We start from the raw sequence: 22,168 nt of genomic DNA, 5'->3' as shown, positions 1-22,168 counted from the left end.
GAACAAGTAAACATCTGATTCCCATAATGACTCATCTGCATTTAGGAATGTAATAAACTCCAACTGTACCCGGAGTATTTAACTACATGACAGATTTAATCAAATCCTCTCTGCTTTCTCGGAGTACACAGTTTGCACAGTTACAGTTTGAAGGTAATTGTTATATCCTGTCATGATATGTTGTGTTATGTTATGTAATGTGTAAAGCGCTTTGTGTTGCACACTGTGCATGAAAAATGTGTCATATTAATAAACACTTAATTACTGACTTAACTACTTATTTACTCTGTGTGTGCAGACGGTGTCCTACGCCCAGTTCCTGTACCCGACCAACGCCCTGGTGCGCCATAAGCCGGCCTCAGTGGACATGACGCTGCAGCTGCCCTACTCCAGAAACAGCATCCCCCGCAGCTACCCGCCCTCCAGACTCAGCAGCACCGTGGGATTAGACCTAGGTATGACCACCGCCCTGCTCTGACACACACACACACACACACACACACACACACACACATTCTCACACACACACACACACACACACACACACACACACACACACACACACACACACACACACACACACACACACACACACACTCACAAACACGCACACGCACACGCACGCACACACACACACACACACACACACACACACACAAACACACACACACACTCACAACACACCTCCACCCAACATCCAACATGTAGAGGCAGAGGTACAGTAGGCTGCAGGTCTGCTCATTTGATGATTGCTAAACTCTTGCGTCCTTGTCTCGTGTCTTTCATCCATAAGCCATGGTGAGCTGGTATTCTTGTTGCAATGTAATTGGCATAATAAGTCGCTTCTGCTAGATGAATTTCCCCTTGGGGATCAATAAAGTATCTGTCTATCTATCCATCTATCTGAATGAATGTAGATGTATTCACTATAGTAGCTACATTTAATCTAAATTAGAACTCTTTAATGATTAAATATATGAGAAAAAATGACTATGCTGCACACATGAATTGAAGACATGCTTCTGAAGGTTTCATGTTTCGCAAATAGGGAAGGAAATTGGGAAAGTGGAAATTGTAACTACAGTAGAAAGTGCTCTGTTGAAATCAATTATGATGCCTGTGCATTGTACAATTCTTTACAAACATTCACCTGAAGTTGTGATAACACATGAATGTGATAACAATTATGAAACATACACAGTATATAGCAAACACACAAGTCACAAGTATATTTTAGAATGTTTAAAATAATTTAGAATTTATTTGAAATATAGCATATATTTATATAACATTTATTGTAGTTGATGGATGATGAATAGTAATTATGGGGTCTTGGATGCTGATCTTGGGTGACCATCGCCGGGTTCCTCTCACTGGCGAAGGACCCTCCTCCGTCCTTGTGCGTTGTCATTACGGCAACTCTGTGCGGCCTGTGCTGCTGCGCTCAGGGCCGTGTGGAGGAGCCTGGAGCCCTCCCGGCGCTGCTCAGGGATGCATGGCCTCCGCCACCTCGTCTCCTCCACCTCGTCTTTGTCTGCGGTCGCCCGTGCCCCCGCCTGAGATGCACGGTGGTCTCCGGCTCTTTGGTGAGAGGGCGGAACACCCTGCTGTCCGCAGTTGGCGCTTCTCTGTTGGTGTCCCTGCCAGCCTCCGGTGCTCTGTTGAGCATTGCGGCTCTCTCGGCGACTTCCATATTTGTCTCCGGCGGTCGCCCGTGCCCCCGCCTGAGATGTCCGGTTGTCTTCGGCTCTTTTTTGCGAGTGTGGGACACCCTGCTGTCCACTGCTGCGTCTTCTATTCTGGTGTCCCTGCCAGCCTGCGGTGCTCTGTTGAGCACTGCGACTCTCTGCGTCCCTGGGCCTCTGCGCTGGCCGGTTGTCGTGTCTGGAAGGCTGGTTCTGGCTCTGGCACCTGTAGTCTCTGACACAGTGAGAGTTCCTGTTCTCCTCCTTCTGTTTGTCAGCAGACACGGACATCTCCTGGCTCCTGGTCTTCAGACTCTCATCTGCCATTGGCTTCTCATTGGCACTAGCCACAGTCATCTTCTCCTTGGATTCTTCCTTCTTCTTGTCTTTCTTGTTGATGACGGTCCTATCCAGTGCCTTGGTCATCATCTTACCTTCTATCTCCTGGTCTTTGACGGTGTCAAGTGTCTCATTTGCCATTGAGTTCTCATTGACACTGGTCTCTTTGTCTTCGATGACGGTCATAGCCAATGCTTCAGTCACCATCTTGCCTTCCTGGCCCTCGATGGTCTCCGATTTCTCATTTGCCATTGACTTCTCGTCGACACTAACCACGGTCACCTTCTCCTGGGAGTCTTCCTCAGTCTCAGGGTTCTTTTTGATGACGGTCATATCCAGAGCTTCTGTCACCTTTTGGCCTTCTATCTCCTGGTCTTTGATGGTTTCCAGTCTCGCATTTGCCATTGACTTCTCGTCAACACTAACCACGGTCACCTTCTCCAGGGAGTCTTCCTCAGTCTCAGGGTTCTTTTCGATGACGGTCATATCCAGAGCTTCTGTCACCGTTTGGCCTTCTATCTCCTGGTCTTTGATGGTCTCCAGTCTCGCATTTGCCATTGACTTCTCGTCAACACTAACCACGGTCACCTCCTGGGAGTCTTCCTCAGTCTCAGGGTCCATTCTGCCTTCCAGCTCTTGCTGCTGATCTCTTTCTGCCTCTTCCTGTTGTCTTCTGTCAGCCAGCTCATTTTTCTGCTTCTTAGCATCCTTAGCCTGCTTCTTTTTACTTGGAACCCTCTTTTTCCCCTTCCCTTTCTTTTTGCTAACCTTGTACACTTCTGCCCCGTCATCAATATCCTTTGGGACCACTAGGCAACAAGCCATAAACAGGCTCATCAGACATTTGAACGTCATCTCTCTACCTGCAACTACTCTCTCCAGTGTCTACAATTAGACTGAATCAAATCTGTGACTTTACAGCAGATGCCTTGATTCCATCACTTTGTTTTATTTATGACATCAGCATGTCTCCTGGTGTCACTGAGTGATGTCATAATGGTGCCCTCAGAATTCCAAAATGAGATTCTGATCAGAGGTGTTGAGTGATGTCACAAAGGTGCAGAACGGAGTGTTCTAAAAGTTGTGTTCAATTTCAAGAAATACCCTCTTGAAACATCTGTGTATTTCTCTAAACGTTTATTTTGGATTGGATGTTGTGTAGGGCTGATTTGAGTTATTTCATGACATGAGTATCTCATGAAATGAATGAGAATCCCACAAATACCATGGAAGTCTTTTTGAATGTCCACATAATCACGGACATCACTTTTATAACCAGACACACTGTATATTTAATCACAATTAAACTACCAGGATATCAAGAGAAACAATATAAATCAACAATACAGACCACAGTAAACTATTCTGCAGTCCAATATACATGTCTCTACATATTATGTAAAACAAGACAATGAACTGGTGGTCTTAGGATGCTGATGTAATCCACTGTGCTTTGTAGTGTTGTTTTGTTTTGTGTCACCTGTTTCTGTACTGGGTTTAAGAGTGTGGAGTGTGGAGTGGTGCTGCCCTCCTTCACCACCATGTAAACCCACAGAGGGGGATTTGGCAGAATGTGAGCTTGCCCTCTGTGACCTGAGCCAGATTACTAGAGACAGAGCACAGGGGCTTAGGAGAGAGGGAGAGAGAGAGATAGAGAGAGAGAGAGAGAGAGAGAGAGAGAGAGAGAGAGAGAGAGAGAGAGAGAAAGCAAGCGCACCAGGGTATAGAAACTGACTGAGATAGAATAGAAGCTGCAGCATGAGGATAAACTTCATCTCTCAATTTCCGTTGGGCTGTGGAAGACTGATTAAGATAGGATTGCTTACTATTAGGATGTGAAGGGGAAGTGTGTGTGTGTGTGTGTGTGTGTGTGTGTGTGTGTGTGTGTGTGTGTGTGTGTGTGTGTCTGCGTCTGTGTGTGTGAGAAAAAGGGAGAGAGAGAGAGAGAGAGAGAGAGAGAGAGACAGGATGAGACAGGATGAGTCGTGTCACAGCTCTGTGGTTCTCTGCTCTCGCCTGCACTCTGGATCCCTGGCCCCAGATTTAGCAACCCTTCATTAATGACACACATTTTGTCATTTGTGTAGTTGTGTGTATGTGTATGTGTGTGTACGTATGTGTGTATTGCATTCATGTTTACACACATGTATCTGTGCGCCTTTGTGGGTGGCAGAGAGAATGTTGGTATATTCATGCGGAACTATGCTTGGTTTACATTAGCATGTGCTTCAGTGGCTCCATCTCTGAGTATATATGTGTATTAGCATGATAACAACACTGTGTGTGTGGTGTGTGTGTGTGTGTGTGTGTGTGTGTGTGTGTGTGTGTGTGTGTGTGTGTTTGTGTGTGTGTGTGTGTGTGTGTTTGTGTGTGTGTGTGTGTGTGTGTGTGTGTGTGTGTGTGTGTGTGTGTGTGTGTGTGTGTGTGTGTGTGTGTGTGTGTCTGTCTGTCTGTCACAGTATCTCTGTCACAGTATATCTGCATCAGTGGACCTGCATGTCCTCCTACTCCTTGATGTTCCAAAATTATACCTGCAAGACATCATGTTTGTTTTGTGTTGACTGACAGAGAGACAGACAGGTGCCAGGTGAGCTTGAATGGTGATTGGGTGGGGCAGGTCAGCAGCAGAGGCCTGTGATAGGCCGGCACTGTCTCTTATTGTGGTCTCCTTTCTGGCGCCCCATTGTCATTTACACAAACATGGAGCTGACCACATGTGGCTCCTGTTCGCATGGCCAGCTGCTGACTCCTCAGAACGTCCCCAAAGGACAGCTTTGTAAACATTACGCAAGTCTGCCCTAATCAAGCCTTTGTCTTTTTTTTCCGTTGTGTGTGTGTGTGTGTGCATGTTTGCGTGTGTGTGTATGTGTGTGTGTGTGTGTGTGTGTGTGTGTGTGTGTGTGTGTGTGTGTGTGTGTGTGTGTGTGTGTGTGTTTCACCAGGTCTCGATGACACCGACTACGACCCCAACCTCCTGAGTGACCACCAGTGGCCATGTGGGAAACACAAGCGAGTGCTGATCTTCGCCTCCTACATGGTGAGAAACAGGAAGAGAGATGAGAGAGAGAGAGAGAGAGAGGGAGAATGAATAAATTGAAGGAGGAAGAGTGTGCTGATTAAAGGCTGCTAAATATGGAAATGACCAAATATGCACAGCTGGAGAAACAGAAAGAGAGAGAGAGACGGAGAGATTTTGTTTTTGTTTTGTGCTGTAATGCATCCTATTGCTTTGGCAATAGTGTAACTTCATAGTCACGCCAATAAGGCTCTCTGCATTTGAATGTGAATTTGAGCTGGCAGTGGTGAAGTGCTGGTGTGAGTGGTGACGGCTTGGTTGGGGGGATCATGTTGGACATGAAAGTCACCTTTATCAGCACCTCAGGAGTCGGAGCGGAGGGCCCAGACAGCTCGTCTCCCTGGGCTTTGTCAACAGCATCCAGCCAACACCTGCACGCTCCGCAGCGCTGTGTGCTCACTCACCAGCGACTTATCACATCATATCGCCACACACACCGCCGTCCTCTCCCAGTGTCACACACACACACACACACACACACACATAGAACACACACACACACACACACACAGAAACAAACACACACAGACACACAATCACACACTCTCTAGCTGTCAACTTCCTCTCTTCCTCACCCTTTGCTACACCCCTCTCTCTCTCTCTCTTTCTCTCTCTGTCCTCTCCCTTTCTCTTTTCCCTTTTCTCCCCGTTCACCTTGTCTGTTTCTTTCCTGTCTCTGGGGCTTAATCTTTTTCCATCTGCTGGTGTGAGTGTCTCTCCAGTAACTGCGGTAGCACCCAGGGGCTTTTAGCCCGTGCCACAGACCTCAGCTGAGGGGCAATGGAGACAGGAGTGCGGGGCAGAGGGTCCGGCCACAGGGGCTCATGCCAGCCTCTGCCGGCCATCAGTCATCCAGCCTGCTCTGTCCCCACCAATCCCCTCCGGGCTGTTCATTTCTTTAGGACTTTCCTGTCCTCTCTCTCTGTCTCTCTCTATCGCTCTCTCTCTCTTTCTTTCTCTCTCTCTCTCTCTGTTTTTCTCTCGCTCTCTCACAAACACACACACACACACACACACACACTTTCTTTCTTTTTTCTTTCTCCTTCTTTCTATCAGACCATCAGACACATACACACTTTCTCTCACAACCACACTCAGGCAATCACTCGCACACACACACAGACTCACACACACACACACACAGACACACACACATAGCGTGAGCTAATTCACAAAGCAGCGTGCTTAAGGTTAATGCCCCTGGTGCTAAATATAAGCACCCAGGCTTCCAGCCCCGACCCACATAGAGCGTCGTCTTTAAATCCGCCCTGCTCGTTAGCTGCGTCACCGCTGACGTAAGGCCCCGGCCAGGGGATTATAGGGTGTGTGCCGGGTCCCTAGCCCCGTCACGACAGGTGTGTGTGTGTGTGTGTGTGTGTGCGTGTGTGTCAGATGGGAATAGGTCTAATATCTCCCCCTGCTCCGTGTGTGTGTGTGTGTGTGTGTCGGGAGAGGTTGGATTGTGTAATTATACCTCTGGGTGCACAATGCCACTTCTATTCTTGTATTGCTGTCTTGGATTGGTCTGCCTGGCTTACGTCTAATGGCTGCTGCTGATGCTGTGCGTGGCTTTTGTCTTTCGTCACGCAGACCACCGTCATCGAGTACGTGAAGCCGTCCGACCTGAAGAAGGACATGAACGAGACCTTCAAGGAGAAGTTCCCCCACATCAAGCTGACGCTGAGCAAGATCAGGAGGTAATGGCTGACTCTCAGACCGCTGGAGAATTCCCCCACGTCTCTCATTAGCCTGTGCACACATCCAGGCTTCAGAGTCTCACGTTTCTCCCAGTCCAGAGCGTTGGCCTAAAGCCCCTCTCTCCATTTGTGGTCGATGTCTAGTCCAGACAAGCCACAGTGATTATTATCATTATCCAGATGTTGTGTTAGTGCATCGAAGGGGAAATATGCTGGCCCAGTATCAGGCCATTGGATTGTGCTGCAGCATTCTTCTTCTGCTAGAGTCAACACAGCTGATTAACTCATATTCTGCTCCCCTTTGTGTGTGTGTGTGTGTGTGTGTGTGTGTGTGTGTGTGTTTGGATGTCTCTGTGTATGTGTCGATGTGTGTGTATGTGTGTGTCCATGTCCATGTCCGTGTGTATGTCCGTGTGTCTCTCTCTTTGTGTGCGTGTGTGTGTGCGTGTGTGTGTGTGTGTGTGTGTGTGTGTGTGTGTGTGGTCAGCCTGAAGAGAGAGATGCGCTCCGTGGGAGACGAGGCCAACCTGCAGCCGGTGACGGTGGCCATGGGCTTCGTGTACTTTGAGAAGCTGGTGCTGCAGGGGCGCCTCAACAAGCAGAACCGCAAGCTGGTGGCCGCCACCTGCGTGCTCCTGGCCGCCAAGATCAGCAGCGACCTCAAGAAGCAGGAAGTGAAACTCCTCATCGACGTGAGTCCCCCCTCTGGGCAGAGGCTAAACGCTAGCGTGTGTTTACATGCAGTATTCAAAATGATGAGGCTTATCCTGGTTATCCCGGTCATACTCAGGATATGGTGTTTACATGAACTCTGATTAGGAAAACCTGGTTATTAATATCCCTGAATGTATGATAGACACTAGCATCCCTGTTACTGATTACTGGCTGGATTCTGCTATCTCGCTCTCGTCAGCAACTGTCAGAAGGGAGAAAGTGTAGTGTATACATGGCACAGTATTCCGGTTTCTTCCGAAGTACTTCGCCTGGCATAAGAGGCTTTTTCAAAACAAGGAGAAGGGTTTACCCAGGTTTCTGAACTGAAGATGGGATGTTTACATGTGCGAACACAAAAGTGGGCTACTTCAAAAACACCACCAAAGCCACACCACCTAAGTCCATGTAAACACACTGGCTCAGAGACAGGGGGGAGTGGGTGGTCTGCCATTTCAGTGAGGCCCATTGCTAGACTGCTGGAGTGCTAGAGTCCTGGAACATGGCAGATGGACAATTTTTTTAATTGAGATTTAAGGCATGCACACACACACTCCAGCATGTGTGTGTGTGTGTGTGTGTGTGGGCGAGTGTGTGTATAAACATGGCATGCCTTCTGAGGATATTATTGTCACCAAAGACAAAATATTCTCTCTATTTCTCGCATGTTATTATTAGCCTGCGTCATTTTGTTCCCGGTGGGAAGCCTCTGGAGACTGTTCCCCAGAATGTCTGCTTTTAGCCGCAGTTTTGAGTAATTTCTTTTCATTTCTCAGAGATTAGATGAAGTGGCGGAGACAGGGAACTCTCCAGAGAGACATATGAGCTCTGTTTGTGGAGACAAACATCCCAGATGTGGTTTCCAGTCCCAGAGAATTGGCAGAAATTAGATGATACCGTCTAGACAAAATAGGTGTGGCTGTTTACTGTTTACCCAGTTCGGGTATTTACAGTATGCTTCTGGTGGCTCTATCGTTAATGGCCTGTTAACCGAAAGCTTAATTCCCCTTGCTTAAGCTCTGTCTGCCCTGCATCAGCGATGAGCCATTCCACTGTTGGACACCTCCAACATATCAACACTGCGGCCGCTGACTGATGCACTGTACTGACTGAATTTACAGCTCCGAGGAGCAGACTTGCGGTTTCTCATGTTGTGACGGCAGCATTGCATGACACGAGTCGATGAGAGGAGGGAGGGATGGAGAGACAGAGATGGGGTGAGAGAGTGATAGAGAGAGGGGGTGAGAGAGAGTGATAGAGAGAGAGGGTGAGAGAGAGAGAGAGAGAGAAAGAGAGAGGGCAAGTGGGGGAGGGCAAAAAGGGCTCATGTTTCTATTTAGTGCATCTATCTACTCATCTGCTGACCACACTGCCTGTCTTATGTCTGACTCATTAGCTGTGTCTCATTTCCTTACACCCCTGACCACACTCACACACACACACACACACACACACACACACACACACACACACACACACACGCATACACACACACACACACACACACACACACTCACTCTCTCACACACGCACATACACACACACGCATACACACACACGCATACACACACACATACACACACACACACTCTCTCAAACACACACATACCTATGAATACTCCATATCTCATCTTCAAGCCTCATACTCCCCCGTGGGCGGGCTCTCCGTGCTGCTAGGTCGGCCGACCTGCTGAAGGTGTAATTAGTGATGCTGGCTCACAGGGCTCCAGGTCTCCAGGTCTCCGCTTTCTGCCGAGCTGAACCACCCTCTGCTGGGATTTGGATTGTTTTCCATGGCTACTCTGATGGCTACTCTGATACAGCTTGATTCTCTCTAAGCCTTCCAAAGCTGATAAGCAGAATCAAGTGGCTTCTGCTCAGATGGGTTGTTTTTGTTACTAACACAGATGTTACTGTAATAGAGGTACAATATTTTTGGCGTATGAAAAGGCTAGTGTTTTGTAGGTCATCGAAAAAGTAGCAATTTTCATGAAAAACCTAGTCAAAACCATTTGAATGTGTTTGAACACGTTGTTATTTCCAGATCAAATATTATGCTTTTCAATATGCTACAGTCATCACTTCTAATGAATATGGGTGGTGGTAGGGAAGTTAGTTCGGGATGGGTGTGAACACTGAAGAGTCATCTGATTAGAATGAAAAATAAAGAAGGTCCAGACAGCCAGTTTCTTCAGAGTGTTGTATTAAATTGTGGTCAGTACAAGGTACTTAAATTGTCTAGGAATGTGTGTGGTGCCATTTAAACACACAGAAAATAATCCACATTAGCATAGAAGGCAGCTTCACTGTATGGCCTTTTTAACAGTAGGCTAAAGAACTAGTCTAGCTTTGGATAAAGTGTCAGTCAAATGAATAAGAAAGTATGTAAGAATCATGTGAAAATCTGTGTTTGATGATGCACTATTCTCACCCCCTTACTTTCGTCCCGTACTGTATATCTCACAGTTTGTGTTTCACAAACAGGAACCTTCAATCAGGAACCTTTACCACATTATCTCTCATTGTTTGACTCTTGGTTCTCCTTTGGTTTGTTCCCCACCTGCAGAAGCTGGAGGAGCGGTTCCGCATCGGCCGGCGCGAGCTCATCTCGTTTGAGTTCTCCGTTCTGGTGGCGCTGGAGATGGCGCTCTACCTGCCCGAGAGCAAGGTCATGCCCCACTACCGCCGCCTGGTGCAGCAGCAGTCCTGAGAGGGAGTGGGCGTAGGGGTCAGGGTCAGGGCCAGTGTCAAGGTCAAGAGGCGCCTCTTCACTCTTCACTCCCACATGACCAAGAGTTTCGACAGTGGCAGGAGCAGCGCTGGAGATTTAAGAGCACTACGCCCCCTGCTGGATGAAATTATAATACATCCTGAAGCACACAGAGAGCCAAGAAACAAGGCTCTGGGTGCAAGTGTGTGTGTGTGTATGTGTGTGTGCGTTTGTGTGTTTTAAAGAGACTCGGAGACACTGTGAGACCATTAGCAACACTATTATTTAATAAGTAATTCCAGTTGTTCCTGGTTTGTAAATATACTTTTTTTGTAAACATAGAGCAGAGAGTGTGGAATAGAGAGGGTGTTGTGTTGAAAGAGACCATTATCTGTGTTCTTAATTATACTGTGTGGAAACCCTTGTATATCACCCTAGCAGGAGGCTATTTAAAGATTCAACCATTATTACCCTACCTTAATAATTCAAAATGGTCAGACAAGTAAAAAACATTCAAGTGGACAAGGGAAAATGTATCCTAGCAAATATCCTGTGTGTGTGTGTGTGTGTGTGTGTGTGTGTGTGCGTGTGTGCGTGTGTGCGTGTGTGCGTGTGTGCGTGTGTGCGTGTGTGTGTGTGTGTGTATATGTGTGTGTGTGTGTGTGTGTGTGTGAGAGAGAGAGAGACAGAGAATGGTCATTCGATATTCATAATAGCAGCCAAATATAGTTTCTTTTTTCTTTTTTTTCTAAAAAAAGGTTACCTTTTACTATATGAATTATTTTTTTTCTACATGCAAATTATTAGCAAACAGATCTGAACTCCATGTTTAACTACAAGTCTTTGCCATCCCTGCAGTCTGTTAAGAGACACCGTCCCCACTGGTGTAGATGATGACTAACCTATTGTATCTACATGCAGATGAGTGGCAGACTAGTCCGTTGTGTACTCACCTGAAACCAGGTCTACTCTAAACCTAGCCTAGCATTAAGGCACTGGGACAATCCTGTGAGGTTTGTGCTCTATGTTAGAGACGGTGCTAAGTAATGGCACATTTATCGTGCTACCCTTTGTACCCCCCCCCCCCCCCCCCCCCTTCCCCCTCTTCCTGTCCCTTCTTGTGTGTAAGTGTACCACACTGTGCCCCACGTGTTGTTCATCGTCTGTAATGAGCACTCTCGTGCTCCGACTCCGAGTCTGTTTCATGCAGAGAGTTAATCGCTGTGATCCAGGCTTCCCCACAGGCCAGGAGGTTGCTGTGATGAATGGGCTTGTGCCACAGTTTTCCTCGTCGTTGAGTGTCCCTGATTGTTGTGTTCAGTGTAATACTTGTCGTGCTCGTAGTCATTAGGCTGTGGGACTGGGTCGTTTTCCTATGAGGAGGATGAGCAGTTGGACTACACATGTTTTTGTTGGGTTTTCATATATGTATAGTCTAGTTTTTTTGCCTATGTATGCATGTATGTAAACAACCAGATTTGCACTTTATAAGCTGTATATGCTGTATTCCACAGCAGTATAGTGTTAAGGGAAAGATGTCCTTAGACATCCACTCTGTGAGAAAGAGATTTTTACAATATCTTCCTTACCCATGCCGATGTTCTGTAAATGTTTTGTGCGCCACCCTGTGGACATAGTCTGTTGTAGCAATCTGAGAACCCCCAGCAAGGGGAATAAAAGGGAAGTCAGGATTCCTGATAGATTTAGGTTGTTCTCAGGACTTAATTCTTCTTAATCAGCTTTGTGACATCTTTGTCTTGTGATACTGTTGACAAAATTCAGCATCATTTCAATATTATCGTTGTGTGTGTCTTTTATTTTATTTTATTTTATTTTATTTTATTTTATGTGTGTTGTTTTTATTCCAACACTCCAGGGCTTTTGTTGTAGGCCTATCGCAATATCTTCACCTGCAAGACTCGTATTGTCTGTAGAATTATTTTACACTTTCCACTCTTCCTGCTTCCTGCTGTCAGCATGGCAGACCCATCTTAGCTGTGGGTTTGTGTCTGTCTGTCTCCCCCGAAGATGAATGAGATGGACCCGTGAGCTCCCAGCGTGCTGGTCTGACCCTATTTGAAGAGACTCGGCAGGGCTCTTGCTCTGTTCTCTCTGTTTCTATCGCGCTTCTGTTATCAGCTATTCAGAGCAGAAGAACCCTGTCAGTTAGAGAGCACTATTTTTTAGATGTGTAAAATGCACTGGCAGAATCCCATGCAGGTAGTGGGCTATACGTACATCTTTACAACGTTTCTCTTTGGAGTAAATGGAGGATGTTGCCATTAAATCATCAAAAGTGTTTCTGATCGCTAAGACAAGTGTCCGTACTCATTAGTAACGACATGTTATTTACAGTTTGTCAAAAAAAATAAGTGCCTGTGATTATTTTATCTTACAGACATGTTAAGATGTATTTTTCTAAACCATTACCGTTGCCCCCACTCCTGTTTATGGCGTATTAAGAAGACTAAGGACTTAGCAGGAGGGACCGTGAGGTGTCAAGCACTGTGACCCCAGAAGTAGCAATAACAGAGTTCTGTTCTCCGACTGGCCTATCGCAAAATAATCTGAAGCTTAATGTTGCAACAGTCAGGTCACCCAATAACCCTAAAACAGGGTGTTCAACTTGCATCTGGCATAACAAATTCCTGAGTTGGAAAATGGCTACAGAGACGTTGTGTGGGGCTAGCACTTTGATGTCAACCTCTCTTTTCCAGGTCATGAATTTCCCCATTGCTTTTCCTGTTATACTGTTTTTATTTTTTTGATTGGTTTACATTATGTTTGTCATTGATATTTTTTGTGTGTTACCCAAAGTACATGTTGTAGCCTACTCATGAACTTGTGAATTATATGTATGTGATTTTTATTATAAATTGAAAAGTAACACTTTCTAATATATTTTCTGATTGCACTAATTGTATGGTCCTGTGTTTATTATCATAGTGCCTTGTCTTTCTTTGCCATTATGAAACAGAGATATTTTACACTCTTAGCCATACCATCTTCCATACATCCTGTGTGTAAGTTCTCTTGAAAATATAGGCTACATCTTCACATCACATTTCAAGTAAAAAACCTATTGAGTGTGCATAGAAGCAGTGTCACACTGGACAATGGCCCAATCCCAAAGTCCGGATTCACAGACTCACAGACTTTGCGGTTCTCGCAGAATTCATAAGGGATTAGGGCTGTTCCAATGTCGAATTTCAAAGGGTGTGAGGGATTGAGTACACACTTACCGAGCCCCTTCCGTGAGTCTGCATTGATGAAGACTTCACTAAAGGGAATTACCCACAGTCCATCTGCAAGGCCCCAGGTTGCAGCAGTATCACTATTGTGGCCTACTGTGGTATGAAAGTCCAGAGTAAATGTTTTAAATCGGGAACCTCTGACTCACAGGCGCACACTTGGCAATCAAGATATATCATAATCATCCCCTAAACCAGTGTTTTCCAACCTTTTTTCCTTGAAGGTGCCCTTGCCTGAGTCTAAGGCCCATTCTCAACCTCTCTCCTTGATCCTCCAGGCTCGTTCCCATTGATCTATAACTAGCACTGGATAGACTATCCCATTGTTGCTGCCTCATCAGTCTTTATCTAGACCAGAAGGAGGACCGAGGAAGGAAGGGAGGATATATAAAACGATGAATAAGAGGCACCCTAAGACAAGCCAGGGCCCCCTGCCTGAACTCCTACTCGCACACACACACACAAGACATTGTTTCATTCAACAATCGAGGTCCGGGGATAAATGACCAATGCCTAGCCTATAGCCCAACCTGAAGGTTGCTTACGCAAGTTCAGAGGTCAGAGGCAATAAATAGCTACATGAATTTAAATGTGGAACAAAACTACATTTTAGGATGTGGATTATACAGAGTTTTGATGATACAATTGGGTACAGTAATTTCCCCCATATAAACCGCAGGACAGTGTTTTATACAAGTTAAAAGAAACTAAACCATATTAACTGCCCCCCTGTATTAACCTAATATCTGAGGAAATTTAGCAAAATCAATGTATAAGCTGCAGCTAATAGTTGGGAAATTACGGTATGTTATTGGGATTTTATACATTTAATGTGCTCAAATATAATTTTGGTAAGCTCACAACCTCAGCTAAGGCAACATTGTGTGGACACCCTGCAATCCCTGGCGGCCCCTAGTGGGTCCACAGAACCGCGTTGGGAACGGCCCCGAACCATGCATATTGTCAGAAACACGGTGGAAATCTCATACAATTGTAAACGTAGTCCAGTCTAAGAGAAAGGAAGATGAGCAAGTGTGTGTTGTGGGTGTGCAATAAACCCCATTGATCATCCATGCCACATTCACATGATATACAGTATTGTGGGTTAATGATCAAACCCGCTAATAAGGAAACTAAGGATACCTCAGCTACACCGTCTGAACTGCATAGCACTGTTACTGTTCTACACCACACTCACTCAGAAAGTGCACAACTTAAGAATGATCAATCCAAACACCACAGGTATTACAACCATCTATACACACAGAGCCATCGGTTTCTTTCAAATATTTTATAAAGTTTATCATACAATACAGCTCATATATTCAAAATAGAACCTGCATGTTGTGATCCGATATCACCTCTGATTTATTTTTTATTTAGTGGGTGTAGTAGTCACATATACCTGCATCATACTCTGTGGCACATTACGCCCATGTGAACCATCCAGGAATAATACAATTAGTCAAACTGAATGCCAGAAATATGAACTTGAGCCTGACTATTCTGAATTGTCCAAGTCTTAAAAAAAAAAAAATCTGACATCTCGACACAGAACAAGCTGTACATCAGAGCACTAAAGGCAAAACTGTACTCTAGACAGAATTTCAGCTGTCAGTGGTCTCTTGTGTTGTCACTGCACCCTTGGGTGCAGCAGCGGCAACAGGCCCAGCCTCAGTTTTCTTCCCGTCAGCCTTTTTCGCCCTTTTCTTCTTTCTCAATCTTTTCTTGCCTTTGTTCTTGGCAGTGAGGAAGCGTGGGGTTGTGCGGATGGTTTGTCTCTTGGGCGGGGCCTTCAGCAGCTGGCGCTTCTGTTTGGTCTCCAGCTTCTTGAAGCCCACCATGTAGTCGGGGACAGGGCATCCCGCCTGTTTGATGACCGTGGCGATGCTGCGGATGAGGGGTTTGTCATCCTCTGTGAAAAAGGTGATGGCTTTCCCCTTGTGGCCCGCTCTTCCCGTGCGGCCGATGCGGTGGATGTACTCGATGGCGCTGGTCGGGAAGTCGTAGTTGACCACCAGGTTGACCCCTTTGAAGTCGATGCCTCTGGCTAGAAGCGCGGTGCAGATCAGCACCCAGATCTTCCCCGAGCGGAAGTTCTTCACCACGTTCTCCCGCTGCTGCTGGGTCCGGTCGGCGTGGATGACGTCCACGTTGATGCCCTCGTAGACCAGCTCATGGAAGAGCTCGCGGGCGCGGTCGATGGACTGCACAAACACCAGCACGGGGGGCATGAGGCCTTTCTTGATCAGGTTGCGGAACGCCAGCAGCTTCCCGCTCTCGGCGCCCACAAACAGCAGCTCCTGCTCCACCGTCTCGGCGGCCGAGTTCCTGGCGCCGATGTTGACCACGACGAGATTGTCCAGGTTGAGCTTGCACCACTTCTCCACGTCCGGGGCACACGTGGCACTGAAGAACGCTCTGCGCAGAGCTGGCGAGGAGCACGCTTGGAAGATGGCAGCCAGCTGTTCTCTGAAGCCCGTCTTGCCGTCTTCAAACAGCTTGTCCGACTCGTCGACCACCAGCCACTCCACCTTGCTGAGGTCCAAGGCCGGCTGGTCCTGATTCAGCAGGTAGAGGAGACGGTTGGGCGTGCTTACCAGGATGTCGAAGACCTTCTTCGATTTGGGGCCTTGTTTTTGGGCCGTGTCCTTTTTCTTGATGATGTGCACTCTGAGACCTGTTCCGTCGACAAGCCTGAGGAGCTCCTTGTAAGTCTGATGGGCCAGCTCACGTGTGGGGGAGAGCACCAGGGCTCTGAAGCCTTTGTTGACTGGTTTGCGCAGGTTTGTAATGACAGGCAAACAGAAAGCCACCGTCTTCCCAGAGCCGGTGGGCGCACATGCAAGGATCTCTCGTTTGTGCATCATGACAGGAATGGCCTGCATCTGGATAGGGGTTGGGGTTTCATAGCCACCTGTGAGAATGTTCTGAAGCACTTTAGAATCCAGCTGGTATTCTTTCTGCAGCTCATCAAAAGTACAGACCGGATCTGGGATATCTGTGCCATGAACGTGAATCTTGTTCCGGCCACGGGTCTGATTGATCTTCTCCTGGTGCAGCTGCTTGAGTCTCTTCACGGACAGCTGATCTTTGACATCTTTTGGATCACCATGCTTCTTTTCTGACGAGGAAATCCATTGTATTGACTCATCCTCTGTAATTCCAGGGCTTTTGTCTTTTTTCTTTATCTTTTTTTTAGATGAATTAGGATTTTTCCCTTCATCTTTCAATTTCCTTTTGGCAGATTTAGACTCCTGTTCGCACTCCAAGTCACTCTCCTCTTCCTCATCATTCACAATATTATGGGTTCCAGAGCTAAAAAAGTCTATTGTTGTAAGAGGATCACTAGAGCCTTTCTTCGGTTGTGGTCTCAACACCTTAAATCGCTCGGCATCTTTTCCAAACCTTTGAAAATCGAATTTAGTTCCAGCGCCGAGCCTCCTAAACAGGTCATGTGTGTCCATCTTGCCAGCGTGCAAACTACTGCCCATGTGCAAAAAAGGCTTCACGATTTCTAGAAACTTCCGGGTCAAAACAATAACGCAACTTCCGTTGACTACCTCGTTCCTTTCCGTCTCAGCCATTTTTGCAAATTGGTAAGTAAACGCGGCTCTCTTCAGTTCAAATCGTTAAAATTCATCATTTACAGTATGTGGATGTCTAATTTCTGGTCGAAAACTCCATAATGACGATATTGAATCTCCGAGTCTGTTATTTTGATCTGAGAAGTTGGCATTGATGTTAGTTTAAAACGCAGTTCTAGTAAGCCTCGTAGCAGCCACATGCTGCCCAAGAACAGCATGAGCATAACGATAGCATAACTACCTGCTAGCTAGCTACCTTGCCGTAAGGCATCTGTTCGGACATGAGTTATGTCTCTTGAGCTGTTTTTATTTTTTAATATGGCTTTGTTTGCTTGCGGTGCATCCGTAAACCTTAGCATCCTTAACATCAATCCTTAGCATCAATCCTTAGCATCATTTAGCCACTTTCTTACCTTGCATCTGGCAAGCTACCAGTCAGGATGTATGACAAGCTCTGTCTTGTGTGTGGATCCGGGCGTAATGCTAAGCTAGCTTGCTATCGGACCTCCGTCTACATCTCACTTAATTGCTCTAACTAGAAATTCTATTTTGATGTTTCAAACATTTTAGGTCAACTCGACGTTGTACCGTTGCCGCCAACATGCAGAACGACGCAGGAGAATTTGTGGACCTCTACGTCCCCCGCAAGTGGTAAGAATATTATAAGTTAACGGTGTATGAGTTGTAATGATGACCTAAAAGCAGATATGCTTGACATACTGAATGCAGACAGTCTTGCAAATAAACGTTAACATCCGAGTTGTCTGGATATTAAAAATCTGAATTACCTGGCTGTCTGCCTTTAAATATTATTTGACGAGTTCATAAATGGTGCTGATGAAGGCAGTGAACTCCTGGTTAAGCACTAGTTTTGATTTTATACCAGTCTTTGGTTAGTTGAAGGATGTTTCCTTACCTACTGGTGAAATTATTTTTTACCAGCCTCAATTAAAGCCACACGTTTTCATTACTGATTGGCAACATACCTGCCAGTTGTCAATCAAGAGTGAAAGCATCTTGTCATTAATTTAGGCAGTGACAAATCTTAAAGTATTTACTTAACACAACCATACTCTTCTGGCTATCATTACTTGGCACGATGCCTGAGTTAGTCGCTATTTAATGGTGTTATGCATTTTGTAATGCATAGGTTTAATTTCCTATTGGTTTCTCAATGAAGTTCATTCATTGTCTATGAATGGCTCAAGAAAGGCCTAGCTCCACTACATGATAAAATTGTAGTGTGGCAATTGTGCATCATAATTTAGCCATGACCCTCACAGTTACTGATGAAATTGCCATATCTCTTTCAGCTCTGCTAGCAACAGAATCATCGGCGCTAAGGACCATGCCTCCATTCAGATCAACATTGCAGAGGTGAGTTGATGTGCCTGCTCTATTAATCCAGTATATTAAACCATCATGTCTTAGATTAGGTGACTAATGTTGTACTATGTTCTTTTGTCTTCAGGTTGATAAAGTCACTGGCAGGTTTAACGGCCAGTTCAAGACCTACGCTATCTGTGGAGCCATCCGTAGAATGGTATGAACCCCTGTGTACATTTATATAAGCATATGTAAACTGGATTAGTCACACGTCTGTTTGTACACCAGGCTGGAGACCAACAATGTAACCATTGCTTAAAGAGCACAATTTAAATGCTCAGATATTTCAGGTTTTTCTTTTTTTCCCTCTTCATTTTGTTTTTATTTATTTTTGTGCCAACTTGCCTGTTTGCTAGTTTAAGACAAACAGCAATGACGGGTTCATTTATATATATATATATATATTGTACAGACTTTGTAACATTTTATGATATGTTGGTATGTTTTTTAGCTGTGGTATGCCCACATCATGTATTGATGACATTTTACTTGAAGACTTTGCAAATGTTCAGAGATGATGGTGTATAATGTTCTCACAGGGTGAGGCTGATGACTCCCTTCTGAGGCTGGCAAAGACTGATGGTGTTGTGTCAAAGTAAGTCATTTCCTTTCTTCAAATGCCCTAGTTGCTTACTATCAGACTAATCCCTTGCTTTGAAAAAGAAAAGACCTGTGGTAGGTTATACCACTATACCTGAAACATTTCAAGGTATTTCCCAGAACATCCTATAACCCAAGGTCTCAAAGATGCTTGAAGATGCTCTAAACGATGTTGTGCCATTTCTAAACTAAAACGTTTGTTACATGTAGCAAACATCACCTCACCTTCTGCTAGCTGCCTGTGCCTTGAATACACTGTACAAAAAAGCAGTCTCTGTGGACAGCCCAGGCTGCCAAAACAACAACATAAACAACTTGGTCCAGCCTGTACCATGAAAACTTAACTCACTGTCCCAGCCAGTCACTGTGATGGGGTTGGGAGAGTTTCAGTCCATGGAGGTATTATAAGAACTGGAGAAAGTGAACAAGTCCCGCCCCAATTCATTTCAATGGGAATGCTAAGCTAGTGAAAATTGCCAAAATTGAACGATTTTTTCAGGCTTCAACATGGCGTTTCAAGGGGCTTGTTTCCGGTGCCGTTTTACTTAGCCAATTAAGTGCCAGGTTACTGATTGACGTAAGGTACAGAAGTAGAGCTCGTGCCCACACTAAGCTCGTGCATGAGCTGAGAGTGGAACAGCCACCAATCAGCTTGAGGAAAACGGCACGGGACATGATGTATTTCTGGAAAATGGCGATGAGGAAGTGCCTTGCTAATCAGTCAAGTCCTGACCCCCTGTTTCAGTCACTGTCATGCGTTTAGGAGAGTTCCAGTCTTATGAGAAGAGCAAGCTCGCTATTCCACGGTTTTGCTTGAATGTCACCAGAAGTGACGTTACCCAACATCGCTTAGATCACCTTTATTTAAGATGGGTTTGGACAACACTGTCACACCTGTACAGATTTCATGTAAAACATTTTTTTGTAGCCTACACACACTGTCACACCTGTACAGATTTCATGTAAAAAAAAAATGTGTGGCCTACAAATGCTACTGTATGGATATATGCGATTATTGTGATATAAGAGATGTACATTGCATTTTGTGAATCACTAAATAAATAGGTGGGAAGCATTGGTATAGATTACCCATTCATTTATCCCTTGCAAATACAAATGAATGTGTAACACTCAGCCTACAGCTGCGCTTATTAAAGTTTTGACTTGTTTAGTATTTACTGTTGATCTTTTTCGATAAAAGATTTTGGCCATCATACTGGTCTTGTGTGCTCTAACCCATGTGAGTGACAATAATCAAACCAGAGACATGGATTTAACATCTATCTTCTACCTTGTTTTAGGACTTCCTAAGTTGTTGGGAAAATGACACATCGATCAAAGGTAAGGACTTATGAAAGATATTGGTTTCCTTTCAAGTCTTCATTAAAGGAGACATAGAATAGAAAAAAAAAATTCTTGGTTTTGATGTATTAGGAGAGGTTGTGCATATCCAATGAGCTATCATGAACATGAGGCATGGTTGTGCCCTCCTTTATATGGAAATCTTGAACATAGAAATAGCCATTAAAAAATTGGAACAAAGCCTACTTGTGATGTTAAATAGCGCAAAGCCATTGTAGTTCAGTTGTGGTTGCCAAAGAGAGCACCATCTAGTCAAAAGGACCATTTCAATACCTAGCCTAAATATAAGGTTTTAATTGGACTTGTAAAATTGCAATTGAGTTTATTTTCTATAAATCAAAGAGCACAGTACGATACTCAATTCATCCATTCTATGTCCTCTTTAAATGGGAAGAGCCATCATTGTTGGGAAACCCACCCTTGTCTAATACCTGTTCATGAAAAGTAGCACTCGATCCTTGGCATTTTGTATGCATTCAGTCTTTCGAGTAGGTTGGTTGCTGTGTGGGCATTTGTTATATATTCATAAATTGATAGCATGGCTGTTAATATTATGCTGCATGTAGCTAGTGTTTGGGTTTGGCCTCGGGCAGTATGACATTTGTGTGTTGAATGCAGAATGTTTATGAATATGTATTATGAATACATGGGAAATTACTGGAATTGTTTGTCATCTAAGGTCACCTGCAATACCCTAATGTTCACTTGTTTTCTTTTTGCAGGAACATGCAGAAGGATATTGTGCGTCTCGAGAATCCGGGAATGTCTTTGTAAAATAAAAATGGAAAAAAAAAAAAAGTTTGGTATTTTTATTCTGAAACCAAATAAGTGGAAGGGTCATTCCATGACGACATTGTAGACTCTGATCTTAAAACTTGCCTGCAAACCATCAGAAAAGGCCCACCCTGAGACAATTTCCAGAGCAACTATTTCAGATAAGCATAGGATTGAACATTGTTAATGCAAACTATAGTGTCAGTCATGAGTCTGTCCTTTTAATAAAAACACAAGTTGTTCATAAGCCCAAACTGTCCTAACCAGCGGTAGCTATTTGTTACTCAACAGTAGAGGTGAGTAAAAGTCCAACCATGTACCGGTATTGGTTCTACCTGTGCACTTAGGACAGGTGATCTCACCAATTGGCTGCTCTGCCTGACTTAGGTTTCACTAATTAGAATCCGCTGGTTGAAGTGAATGGATGGAATGTGGTAGGACCAACTTTCTGAAGCTGGACTTTTATCCACCTCTGCTCAAAAGTGCCTCCTCGCTGCTGCTATGTCTGTCAGAAAGACTGCACCGTTAGAAACGGCGATTGTCCCTGCAGGTTTCGGCTCAATTGGAGGAGATGGATAAACTGCATTTCATTGTGTGTGTACTCTGCATAGTGACAGTTCGATCTAATCTATTCTAACCACATTCAAATCTCCATTTTAGTCAATTATTTTCATTCCGAAAAGACATAGCAAATGAAAGTAACTTTTGGATTTATAGAATGATTAAAAGATGTACACAAAAGAAAAGATAGTTGAAACACATTTATGCCAAAGGTGTTTCTATCAGATTGATGATGCACAGTGATCTTGGAAGAGGAAGCGGCCATCCCCAAACTGGGGGCCAAGCTCATCTCGGGGATGGCCCCTTCATATTCCAACATGATTGTGCACCAGTGCACAAAGCAAGACAGAGTTTGGTGTGGATGAACTTGACTGGCCTGCATAGCGTCTTGACCTCAACCTGATACAACACCTTTGGGATGAACTAGAG

At 45.0% G+C, this 22,168-nt stretch overlaps 3 protein-coding genes across 3 annotated transcripts in view; 2 read left to right on the top strand and 1 right to left on the bottom strand.

Moving 5' to 3' along the window:
• The window catches only part of cables2b (Cdk5 and Abl enzyme substrate 2b), a 28,855-nt gene extending 15,719 nt beyond the window's left edge, over positions 1 to 13,136 (top strand). Inside the window, exons 5-9 of the mRNA XM_062540362.1 lie at positions 299 to 455; positions 4,967 to 5,061; positions 6,691 to 6,797; positions 7,285 to 7,489; positions 10,075 to 13,136. Of these exons, the coding sequence (XP_062396346.1) occupies positions 299 to 455; positions 4,967 to 5,061; positions 6,691 to 6,797; positions 7,285 to 7,489; positions 10,075 to 10,218 (708 nt within the window). The 3' untranslated portion in view covers positions 10,219 to 13,136. The remainder of the gene's footprint in view (positions 1 to 298; positions 456 to 4,966; positions 5,062 to 6,690; positions 6,798 to 7,284; positions 7,490 to 10,074) is intronic.
• Positions 13,137 to 14,714: 1,578 nt separating this feature from the next.
• Positions 14,715 to 16,968, bottom strand: ddx52 (DEAD (Asp-Glu-Ala-Asp) box polypeptide 52). The gene has a single exon (XM_062540360.1). It carries the CDS (start codon positions 16,961 to 16,963, stop codon positions 15,077 to 15,079), a length of 1,887 nt encoding a protein of 628 aa, XP_062396344.1. The 5' UTR covers positions 16,964 to 16,968; the 3' UTR covers positions 14,715 to 15,076.
• On the top strand, positions 16,935 to 19,041 carry rps21 (ribosomal protein S21). Its single transcript, XM_062540361.1, has 5 exons — positions 16,935 to 17,068; positions 17,627 to 17,707; positions 18,370 to 18,433; positions 18,528 to 18,599; positions 18,982 to 19,041. Exons 1-5 carry the CDS (start codon positions 16,962 to 16,964, stop codon positions 19,039 to 19,041), a joined length of 384 nt encoding a protein of 127 aa, XP_062396345.1. The 5' UTR covers positions 16,935 to 16,961.
• Positions 19,042 to 22,168: the final 3,127 nt, after the last annotated feature.

The sequence above is a fragment of the Sardina pilchardus genome, chromosome 7 (genome assembly GCF_963854185.1).
Source record: "Sardina pilchardus chromosome 7, fSarPil1.1, whole genome shotgun sequence".
Classification (NCBI taxonomy): Eukaryota; Metazoa; Chordata; class Actinopteri; order Clupeiformes; family Clupeidae; genus Sardina; species Sardina pilchardus.
Note: the sequence above shows the minus strand (reverse complement) of the source record. Positions and strands in the feature narration are given on the sequence as shown.